The 12,703-nt window shown below is 43.4% G+C and overlaps 1 protein-coding gene across 6 annotated transcripts in view; it reads right to left on the bottom strand.

Annotated features, from left to right (window-relative positions):
• Positions 1 to 1,558: 1,558 nt before the first annotated feature.
• The window catches only part of LOC110490487 (myotrophin), a 73,081-nt gene continuing 61,936 nt past the window's right edge, over positions 1,559 to 12,703 (bottom strand). For all 6 annotated transcript variants that reach the window (XM_090200777.1, XM_090200778.1, XM_090200780.1 and 3 more), the window contains one exon: positions 1,559 to 2,834. In XM_090200777.1, the coding sequence (XP_090056903.1) occupies positions 2,748 to 2,834 (87 nt within the window). In that variant the 3' untranslated portion in view covers positions 1,559 to 2,747. The remainder of the gene's footprint in view (positions 2,835 to 12,703) is intronic.

The following is a 12,703-nucleotide window of genomic DNA, read 5'->3' on the forward strand; positions in this document are numbered from 1 at the left end:
CCAGCCCACCCACTTCTATAACAGAAGCACCATTGGATATCAGCCAGCCCACCCACTTCTATAACAGAAGCACCATTGGATACCAGCCAGCCCGTACACTTCTATAAAAGAAGCACCATTGGATATCAGCCAGCCCGCCCACTTCTATAACAGAAGCACCATTGGATACCAGCCAGCCCACTTCTATAAGAGAAGCACCATTGGATATCAGCCCGCCCACTTCTATAACAGAAGCACCATTGGATATCAGCCAGCCCGCCCACTTCTATAACAGAAGCACCATTGGATATCAGCCCGCCCACTTCTATAACAGAAGCACCATTGGATATCAGCCAGCCCAGCCACTTCAGCCATACTCAATATACTTCACAAACATGTACATTAGCACTGTTCCAGTGTGCAGCTCTTTTCGATAAGACCATTGTTTTAGATGAGGTGTGTGTCAAGTGATGGCCAATGGGCCAGGAGGGGTTCCCCGAGCTGGTCCACGGTATTCCATTGACAGTCAGGGATCAGAACATAACATGCAATGTGTAGGGATGAGAAAGCAGATTATGATCTCAGACGGTACAAAACTGGCTCTTCATTAAGCCATGCGTCATTTAGTGAAATATGAAAAAGACCTGGGCCCTGCCGTCACAGCACATTGTTGTATATTTCAGACTGATGTCATGCTCTCAGCCCTCCTCTGTACAGAGCAATGTGCCTGGTAGGTGACCCATGTCTACAAGCGTCAGGGAAGCAATTCAATGGCCATACTCCCCCATACCATTAAGATTCCTCATTCACCTCCTGAAAGACACAGGCCTATGTGAGTTGAAAAGGGAGACTTCGTTCAGGTCAAGCTCATGAACACGGCCTGATTTGCATTGAGAAGCCGAAGGATATGAACAAAAAGACACCAACGAAGGGAAAATCAAATGCCAAGATGTCAAAGAAGTTAAACATCCCTTCCTCAAACCTCAGCCTTTATTTTCTAACGTCATCCTATAGCCCGGAGAGAGCAACAGACCTTGGATAGTGTTCCATTGGCCCTTTACCCAATGGGAGGCAACTGGCTAGGTGTTAGTCATCAACTAAGCAGGGAGAGCTAGCTAGTTCACCTGGGACCGAGGGCACTCTAAAGAGGCAGCAGTCAGAGAACAATATGAGCAAGTCATTTTTTTTCCCTGCCAGAGACAATCTCACCACTCAGAGAGCCCAGACAGTATAATGAGGAATCAATAGCTGCTGCTTGTTATTCATTCAGGACAACACACTGTGCTCCAGGCTCAGACACAGCTGGAGGAGGGCTTTGCTGCTGACAGTTTGACAAAGACAAGCAATACTCAAGTCATTAAGATGGAGGGCATCTAGTATGGATTGCAGTCTTGCAAGTAAGTGTGTGCCGAGACGTGTATACAAAGGAACTAATATAGATTACAGTTAAGTGTGTTCACCGCTCAGAAGTGTCCGTTCTAAGAGCAGAGTCAATGAGTGTTTTTCTATTTGAAAGACTGCTGGTATTGTCAACTTTTCAGTCAGAAAACAAAATCAATGGATTACCACACGAAGAGAATAATATTAAGATTTTTTTATTTCAGTTCACAGCCTTTTCCTCACAACGATGCCAGAGAGAAAGCGTTTCGTATTTTGTTTTCATTGCATTGTAATTATTTGAAAGCAACCAAAAGAGGAAGGCAGCCATTTTGGAGAGCGTAGCAGTAGAAGCAGAGGAAGTTCTGAAATGCAGCAGAGCCGGCAGGTTAATCAAACCCAGAGAGCGAGAGGACGATCATTTCCCCGATCCACAGTTTGAACCCTAAACCCACCCATTCATCTAATAGAAAACAGACAGCGGCAACAAAGGATTGCAGACCAGAACATGTTCAAAACTCACTCAAAGGGAATATTATGCAATTCTAAATTGCATAATGGCCAATGTTGACATAATGCCATCACTACACAGCAATGTTTTAATAAGTAACAGATACATCAATTTTGTTTTTTTACATACATTTTGTAATGCCAACGTGGTGATTGGTCAAGGGGGTATTTACGCTATTATTATACGTTAGAGTAACCTTGGTCAATAATGTTTAGTGTGATATATTATCAGTAGAGGGTTACATAGAGTGGGTAACCAATATTATTAGCAGCCTAAACAGGACCTACCCTCTCATACAGTACAAACCCCCCTAGTTGAAGCGCTGGACAGTTAGCCAGTCAGGTCTACAGAGAAGAGCTACAGCACACAGCCAGGGGAAAGAGGCCTCTTACTGGACTAATAGAATATCTTTACAACCGTTCTCCATCTAGCACAACTGATGTTTGGAAGATGAATATAACCAAGTGGTCTTACAATATTGAAAACAGGCCACAAAATTGAACACTATTGAATGTCTCCATTTTTTCTGCCAACATCTTTGTGAAAGGAGTGCACACAGGACTTGAGAGCGATCATATTTAAGCGCTAAGCTCTATAAATGTTTACATTGCATCCTTGTGTGTTCAGGGAAGGTCCAAGTCTGGGTGCTTTTCCCCTCGGTGTTTGGTCCCTAAGGGAGACATGATTGACAAGTCCATCTAGTCAATGGCTACTGAAGAGGCAAGAAGAGAGAATCCCTACAACTTTAAAAAACAAAAAGGGAAATCCAAAAAACACAGACAAAGCAGTGCTAAAGACAGAGGTCGGGGGAAGGGGTGTGTCCATCTTGTCTGTCTGGGGGACCACTGCTGCATCCGTCCGTCCCTTCTAGGCTCCCGTCTCACTTGAGGAGAGCCTTGATGGCGTCGGTCTCTGCGGCTTCGAAGGCGCTCTGGCCGTCCGGTCCTTTCCGCTCCTTGTCGGCTCCCTGGAGGAAGAGAGAGACATGACAGGGAGACATTATGACCTGAGCAGAGCATCAAGGCCTCAACCTCAGTGTGAACCCACTCTCTCAAAATTAACTGACAGGCCAAGGTTAGAGTCAGTGTTCACCCTACACCCCCATCTAGCCCTCTACCGAAGGCCACAGGTTCAGCCCATCAGTAATGCTCTGTGAGAGTGTGGGCCAACCTGCCTGTCCCCCTCAACCCACTCTGACGATGTCGTGTCTCTCACCCTCCCCAAGTGCATTCAAAAGGACCGGCAAAGCACTGCGCAGAATCACTGATTAACTAATCACCTAGCATCCCAAACATTAAAGGTTCAAGATGAGCAAAGCTGTGGAGTGCCCTGCTCTGGCAGATTCACTCTAACACAATGTTTCACACACATTTCAGAACAAGACAGTGAAGGTGAATGAGGGTGAAGGGAATGCAGCAAGGGCTGTAAATAACGGACAAAGGGGGATAAAACTGACGAGTGGTCGAGCATTACCAGACCAACAACTTTAATGGAAAACTTTAGCCTCGCCAACTTTAGCCTCTTAGCGGGGGCTTACGGAGCCCGGGCCGAGAACACGCAATTGAGTGGAAAAGCCTGACCCACTTTGAGTGCCAGGCAGAAAGTGTGTGTGAGATATATAGATATACACACGGTTAAAGTCAGAAGTTTACATACAAATAGGGTGGAGTCAATAAAACTCATTTTCAACCACTCCACAAATTTCTTGTTAACAATTTATAGTTTTGGCAAGTCGGGTTAGGACATCTACTTAGTGAGATAAACAATTGTTGGAAAAATTATTTGTGCGTTTAGACAGATTATTTCACGATCACAATTCTAGTGGGTCAGAAGTTTACATACACCAAGTTGACTATGCCTTTAAACAGGTTGGGAAATTCCAGAAAATAATGTCATGGCTATAGAAGCTTCTGATAGGCTAATTGACATAATTTGAGTCAATTGGAGGTATACCTGTGGATGTATTTCAAGGACTACCTTCAAACTTAGTGCCTCTTTGCTTGACATCATGGGAAAATCAAAACAAAAAAAACCTGCCAAGACCTGAAGACCTCCACAAGTCTGGTTCATCCTTTGGAGCAAATTCAAAATGCCTTAAGGTACCACGTTCATCTGTACAAACAATAGTACGCAAGTATAAATACCATGGGACCACGCAGCCGTCATACCACTCAGGAAGGAGACGCGTTCTGTCTCCTAGAAATTAATGTACTTAGGTGCGAAAAGTGCAAATCAATCCCAGAACAGCAGCAAAGGACCTTGAAGATGTTGAAGGACACAGGTACAAAAGTATCTATATCCACAGTAAAACGAGTACGATAGCGATATAACCTGAAAGGCCGCTCAGCAAGGAAGAAGCCACTGCTCCAAAACCCCCATAAAGCCAGACTACGGTTTGCAACTGCACATGGGGACAAAGATTGTACTTTTTGGAGAAATGTCCTCTGGTCTGATGAAACAAAAATGTAACTGTTTGGCCATAATGACCATCGTTATGTTTGGAGGAAAAATGGGAGGCTTGCAAGCCAAAGGAACACCATCCCAACAGTGAGGCACAGGGGTGACAGCATCATGTTGTGGGGGTGTATTGCTGCAGGAGGGACTGGTGCACTTCACAAAATAGATGGCATCATGAGGTAGGAAAATGATGTGAATATATTGAAGCAACATCTCAAGACATCACAAGTTAAAGCTTGGTCGCAATTGGGTCTTCCAAATGGATAATGACCCAAAGCATACTTCCAAAGTTGTGGAAAAATGGCTTAAGGGCAACAAAGCCAAGGTATTGGAATGGCCATCACAAAGCCCCGACCTCAATCCTACAGAAAATTTGTGGGCAGAACTGAAAAAGCGTGTGTGAGCAAGGAGGCCTACAAAACCTGACTCAGTTACACCAGCTCTGTCAGGAGGAATGGTCCAAAATTCACCCAACTTATTGTGGCAAGCTTGTGGGAGGCTCCCCAAAACGTTTGACCCATGTTAAGGCAATGCTACCATATACTAATTGAGTGTATGTAAACTTCTGACCCACTGGGAATGTGATGAAAGAAGTAAAAGCTGAAATAAAATAATTCTCCACTACAATTCTGACATTTCATATTCTTAAAATAAAGTGGTGATCCTAACTGACCTAAGACAGGGAATTTTTACTAGGATTAAATGTCAAGAATTGTGAAAAACTGAGTTTACATACACCTTAGCCAAATATATTTAAACTTCAACTGTATATATGCATGTGTGTCAGCAAAAGAGGGTAATTGTGTGTTCGTGAGAGAGAGGTTGTGTTTGAGTGAGTGTGTGCTGCCAAAAGGGGCATCGGAGCAGGCACGGGCTACAGAGATTAAACAGGACTGATGGATACCCTCTTCGATAGGAATCTCTAAATTGGGGGGGGGGGGGGGGGGCTACATTTAAGAGTTTATTTGCATCTAGCAACACAGTTTACATTGTTCTGATCCAACTTTGTGAAGAATTTTTTTAAATTTATTTTCAATGACGACCTGGCTTAGTGAGATTGTATGGGTTTCAACTAGAGGTCGACCGATTCATCGGAATGGCCGATTAATTAACGCCGATTTCAGGTTTCTTTTTTTTTGCATCTTTATTTAACTAGGCCTAGGAACGGTGGGTTAACTGCCTTGTTCAGGGGCAGAATGACATATTTTTACCTTGTCAGCTCGGGGATTCAATCTTGCAACCTTACGGTTAACTAGTCCAACACTAACCACCTGCCTCACGAGGAGCCCGCCTGTTACGCAAATGCAGTAAGAAGCCAAGGTAAGTTGCTAGCTAGCATTAAACTTATCTTATAAAAAACAACCAATCATGAATTTCTTTTAACTAGGAAAATTGTGTCACTTCTCTTGCAACAGAGTCAGGGTATATGCAGCAGTTTGGGCCACCTGGCTCGTTGCGAAGTGTGTGAAGACTATTTCTTCCTAGCAAAGACAGCCAACTTCGCCAAACTGGGGTGATTTAACAACAGGACATTTGCGGAAAAAAAGCACAATCGTTGCACGACTGTACCTAACCATTAACACATCAATGCCTTTCTTAAAATCAATACACAGAAGTTTATATTTTTAAACCTGCATATTTAGCAAAATGAAATCCAGGTTAGCAGGTAATATTAACCAGGTGAAGTAGAGTCAGTGTATATGCAACAGTTTGGGCCGCCTAATTTGCCAGAATTTTACGTAATTATGACATAACATTGAAGGTTGTGCAATGTAACAGGGATATTTAGACTTATGGATGCCACCCGTTAGATAAAACACGGAACGGTTCCGTATTTCACTGAAAAAAATGTAATGTTTTGTTTGAGATGATAGGTCATTAATATCGTCGAATACGGAAACTAAGACTCGTATTTCTGTGTGTTATGTTATAATTAAGTCTATGGATTTGAGCAGTGGTAGGCACCAGCAGGCTCGTAAGCATTCATTCAAACAGCACTTTAGTGCGTTTTGCCAGCAGCTCTTCGCAATGCTTCAAGCATTACGCTGTTTAATGATTTCAAGCCTATCAACGCCCAAGATTAGGCTGGTGTAAGCGATGTGAAATGGCTAGCTAGTTAGCAGGGTGCAAATGTCACTCGCTCTGAGACTTGGAGTAGTTGTTCCCCTTGCTCTGCATGGGTAACGCTGCTTCGAGGGTGGCTGTTGTCGATGTGTTCCTGGTTCGAGCCCAGGTAGGAGTGAGGAGCGGGACGGAAGCTATACTGTTACACTGGCAATACTAAAGTGCCTATAAGAATATCCAATAGTCAAAGGTATATGAAATACAAATCGTATAGAGGGAAATAGTCCTATAATTCCTATAATAACTACAACCTAAAACTTACCTGGGAATATTGAAGACTCATGTTAAAAGGAACCACCAGCTTTCATATGTTCTCATGTTCTGAGCAAGGAACTTAAACGTTAGCTTTCTTACATGGCACATATTGCACTTTTACTTTCTTCTCCAACACTTCGATTTTGCATTATTTAAACCAAATTGAACATGTTTCATTATTTATTTGAGGCTAAGTTGATTTTATTGATGTATTATATTAAGGTAAAATAAGTGTTCATTCAGTATTGTTGTAATTGTCATTATTACAAAAAATCATAATAAAATAGGCCGATTAATCGGTATTGTTTTTTTTTGTTCCTCCAATGTTCGGTATTGGCGTTGAAAAATCATCAAATCAGTCAACATTGGTCCTATTATGAAACTATCACTAAAGAAATGTAACATGGTTAAACAAACCATCAATCTGCAGATAAGTAGTGAGAGAGAACAAGCGAAACCTCAACATCTGTAGTTGGATGGTATGTTCGTGAGGCATCTTGTGACCAAGCCTGGTGTTCTCCATGGTCATCGTGTTCTCAGCTCTAGTGGGCTGACGGCAAAGAGAACGAGGAGGAAGAGGAGGCGGAGGCTCTCTAGCTCAGGGGAAGTCATTAGCTAGCAGCTGATACCGGCGGAGGAGGACGGAGGGCCCAGACGTAGCAGTACTCCACAGGCCTCATTTACACAACAGCACCACTTCACCCCCTGACGCTCACCTCAACAAGACTCCTAGTCAACAACCTGGGAGAAGGTTGTGCTACCTACGTACAGGAGACTCCCAGCACCATCTAATGAGCATTCCCTGACTCATTATTTAACTGGAGCTAGCGAGTTGTATTATCCAGTGAAGACCAACTCGTATTGTCTTACACCGACACGGCTTCTCACTCTCCCTGGGCTCTACTAAGAGGGGGGAGAGCCTCCTCCTCCCCATCCCTCAAGTCTACAGTTGTCATCTTATCTACCATGGACATCCACCGGTCTCCACTTAGAATAATGAGCTAGTCTAAAATGGGAATACTGACAGTAAACACTGACGGTCCAAACATCCACCCAGGAAGAGATTGAGGCTGTAACAAGTTTTTTTATTTAACCTTTAACTAGGCAAGTCAGTTAACAACACATTTTTAATTTACAAATGACGGCCTACCCCGGACGACGCTGGGTCAATTGTGCGCCGCACTATGGGACTCCCAATCACAGCCGGACGTGATACAGGCTGAACTAAGCGAGATGTATGCTAGCCCTAATGAATAAGAGTGACCCAGTCAAATAGAGAGCGCAGCATCCTGGAGTGATAGAGCCAAACACCACGGTGTGTGTGACGTGCAGTAAGTAGTAATAGGGGTTTAGGCAAGACTGCCACTCGGCCGAGGTGTCCATTAAGTCTTCATTATGCCATTGAGTGGAAATGACAGACTGCCCATGCATATACAGGCCCTCAGACCTCCTCCACTCAGGATTGGTTATAAAATGTGATGCTTACAGGAGTCCATCGACCCGCCCACCCCAGTCAAGCGGCTGGGGGCCGTTCACAGCGCATATTTTACATGGCCTTGAACGAGGGAGAAGAGGAAAGAAAGGAGAGATCTGTATCTGTATGGGGATGGAGAAAGACTTTTGTTGGCTGCACTGTGCTCAAAGAAGTGGGAAAAGAGGGGGTGCTGTACTGTAAGACAATGGGGGTGCTGTACTGTAAGGCAGTGAGGGTGAGGCTGTACTGTAAGACAACAGTGAGGGTGAGGGGGATGCTGTACTGTAAGACAACAGTGAGGGTGAGGCTGTACTGTAAGACAACAGTGAGGGTGAGGGGGATGCTGTACTGTAAGACAACAGTGAGGGGAATGCTGTACTGTAAGACAACAGTGAGGGTGAGGGGGATGTTGTACTGTAACATTTACCAGGCGCTCTTATCCAGAGCTACTTCCAGTAGTGAGTGCATACATTTTCAGAGGTCCCCCGTGGGAATTGAACCCACAAGCGCCATGCTCTACCAACTGAGCTACACGGGAACCACTATAAGACTGAAACGGTAGTACTAATAAATATAAAACACACACACACACACACAGTGGTCCACAACAATCCACTTCTGGCATCTATTGGCGAGCACATAAAAAAGTATCTTGGCTAGTTAGCTTTTGGGACTAAACATCGTCCTGAGAGAAGCTTAATAGCATCCATGACAGTACGAGCACGTCTCACTCCCCCCAGTCCTCCCCCCTTATAGCTAGCAACATGCCCATAGTGGTGTACAGAAGGCTACATTTAGACAGGGAGGAAATAGTAGGATTGTGCAGACTACCAACTCATTTCCTGTTACCCAGCCCACCCTTTATCCAAGTGATAAATCCATCACGACACATTCTTCACTCTGCGGTGCCCATAGACAATCACTTTCCCTGGCTTGCCTAGCAGTGTAGACTGGGGCCTGATCAGGAGGATGTAACGTTACAGAACATTCTTCTGTAGATAGAAAAGGTATGACGTAGAACAGATGATTGCCAGAGAATGAGTAGAGCTGACACGGTTCCTTATTCCATCTGAAAAGTTTAACGTCACTGAATACACCCCAGGTCTAATGCAGTTAGGAGACTAGAAAAGGCAAGCCTGAATAATATCATACTCCTGACCCAAGGGCTGAAGTCAACAGTCCACTGTTAAGAGTGTGGTCTATGGTGAATGGTGGGATGGGCTGAGAGTGGCTGAGGGTTGGGATTGAAGAGCTTATGTTTAGTAATGTATTTTTGACTGCTTTATATACAAGTACAGTGTATGTAAAATGTATGTATGTATATGTAGCAGTAAAGCGGTATTTAAAAAAAAATGTAGATTTGTCCGACAAAGGGGGGGGTGAAGTCGATGGGTTAATAAGAATCTATTTTAAAACGAGTGGAAGTTGTTTAGGGAGGTCTTCAGTGTTGATTCATAATTAATAAGCCTTGTGTTGTTCGGTAGCCGTCTGGCCTATAGTCAAGCTAGCAACTCTCCTTCCCTCAGCCTGCCAGCTGGTTAGGGTCAGACAGGGTTAACAGGCCTTCGATAATGCAGGAATCCACCTGGGGGCAGTCAGAGGTCAGCTCAGGGGCACACTTCCAAGACTATCAAGCATTTTGTACAGAATGAATACTTGAGTTATCATGAATCATACATCCTGGTAGTAGTGGACTACCGATGCAGTATCAGATTCCTCTGAATGTTTCTTAAAGCTGAATAAACGAGCGGACATGAATCAATGAGTAGACATTCAAGCACTGGCCTGCTGTTGCTCTTGTAATAACAGCGTGGGTAAAGAGAGGGCCAGAGAGAAAGTGCTTCAGAGCTCCAGTCCTGCTGCTTCTGGCTGAAAGGCGCCATCAGGCTGCTGTGGTGTGGAGCGGCGACTCATATCTCCTTGCACTCCGCTTCGGGACTAACCCCTGATGATGAGCCCTTGGCTGGTGGAGACCCAGGCCTGCCTTCGCCTGATGACAAATGCCACATTCTCATATTTGCCTGAAGGGGTTTCAATTGCTGATGCATGGCGCTCAGACTATCCACTCCCTACGAGGTGATCTGGTTCTCATACATACATATATATACATACATTTATACATATATATATATACATACATACATATATATACATATATATATATATATATACACATATATATATATACATACATATATATACATACATATATATATACACATATATATATATACATATATATATACATATATATACATATACATATATATATACATATATATACATATATACATATACATATATATATATATACATATACATATATATATGTATATACATATATATATACATATATATACATATATACATATATATATACATATATATATACATATATACATATACATATATATATATATATATATATATATATATATATATATACATATACATATACATATATATACATACATACATACATACATACATACATACATACACACACACACACACAGTGCCTTGCGAAAGTATTCGGCCCCCTTGAACTTTGCGACCTTTTGCCACATTTCAGGCTTCAAACATAAAGATATAAAACTATTTTTTTTGTGAAGAATCAACAACAAGTGGGACACAATCATGAAGTGGAACGACATTTATTGGATATTTCAAACTTTTTTAACAAATCAAAAAAAGTTTGAAATATCCAATAAATGTCGTTCCACTTCATGATTGTGTCCCACTTGTTGATTCTTCACAAAAAAATACAGTTTTATATCTTTATGTTTGAAGCCTGAAATGTGGCAAAAGGTTGCAAAGTTCAAGGGGGCCGAATACTTTCGCAAGGCACTGTATATACACACACACACACACACACCTCTCCCTCTGTCTCTTCATGCATCATAACTGTGTCCTCTCCATAAGAGGTGTCCACTCCCAGTAATGTTGGTGCCGGGCGATTTACGTGGAGGGTCATGTCCGTAGGATGCAAAGAGGGGCGCCACTTGGAGGTTGGACACAGGCAAGTGGCACGGGTAAGTCCCTTAACTGCTGTGGCGCTGGCTCACTCGGTGAGTGAGGACCGCCTATGTAACTCCCGGAGAAGCGTGGCACGGTGCTTTCGTGTACCCCGCCTCATGTAGCCTGGCTGGGAGAAGACCGATGCTTACCCACTGGAAATATTAGCCTGTTGGTTTCCACTGTCACAGTCAAAAACAAACTCAATCCATCCATGTACAAATGCTGAGGCATATGTGTGTGTGTGTGTAAATATATATATACATACATGTATGTATCTGGGATTCTCTGCCTCTAACCCTATTATAGGGGCTGAGTCACTGGCTTACTGGTGTTCTTCCAAGCCGTCCATAGGAGGGGTGCATCACTGGAGTGGGTTGAGTCACTGACGTGGTCTTCCTGTCTGGGTTGGTGCCACCCCCTTGGGTTGTGCCGTGGCGGAGATCTTTGTGGGCTATACTCTGCCTTGTCTCAGGATGGTAAGTTGGTGGTTAAAGATAGCCCCCACACCACTAGAGGGTTATGCTTTGGCAAAGTGGGTGGGGTTATATCCTGCCCGTTTGGCCCTGTCCGGGGGTATCATTGGATGGGGCCACAGTGTCTCCTGACCCCTCCAGTCTCAGCCTCCAGTATTTATGCTGCAGTAGTTTATGTGTCGGGGGGCTAGTGTCAGTCTGTTATATCTGGAGTATTTCTCCTGTCTTATCCAGTGTCCTGTATGAATTTAAGTATGCTCTCTTTCTCTTGGAGGACCTGAGCCCTAGGACCATGCCTCAGGACTACCTGGCATGATGACTCCTTGTTGTCCTCCAGTTTCAACTGTTCTGCCTGCAGCTATGGAACCCTGACCTGTTCACTGTGATTACTATTATTTGACCGTGTTGGTCATTTATGAACATTTGAACATCTTGGCCATGTTCTGTTATAATCGCCACCCGGCACAGCCAGAAGAGGACTGGCCACCCCTCATAGCCTGGTTCCTCTCTAGGTTTCTTCCTAGGTTCTGGCGTTTCTAGGGAGTTTTTCCTAGCCACCGTGCTTCTACACCTGCATCGCCTGCTGTTTGGGGTTTTAGGCTGGGTTTCTGTACAGCACTTTGAGATATCAGCTGATGAAAGGGCTATATATATATATAAATTTGGTGTGTGTGTATATGTATAATATATATATATATATACATATATACACACACACAGCTCAAAAAAATAAAGGGAACACTAAAAAAACACATCCTAGATCTGAATGAATGAAATATTCTTATCTTATTAAATACTTTTTTCTTTACATAGTTGAATGTGCTGACAACAAAATCACACAAAAATTATCAATGGAAATCAAATTTATCAACCCATGGAGGTCTGGATTTGGAGTCACACTCAAAATTAAAGTGGAAAACCACATTACAGGCTGATCCAACTTTGTCAACATGTCCTTAAAACAAGTCAAAATGAAGCTCAGTAGTGTGTGTGGCCTCCACGTGCCTGTATGACCTCCCGACAACGCCTGGGCAT

Source organism: Oncorhynchus mykiss, chromosome 15 (assembly GCF_057628025.1).
Source record: "Oncorhynchus mykiss isolate SJ-2025 chromosome 15, ASM5762802v1, whole genome shotgun sequence".
Taxonomy (NCBI): Eukaryota; Metazoa; Chordata; class Actinopteri; order Salmoniformes; family Salmonidae; genus Oncorhynchus; species Oncorhynchus mykiss.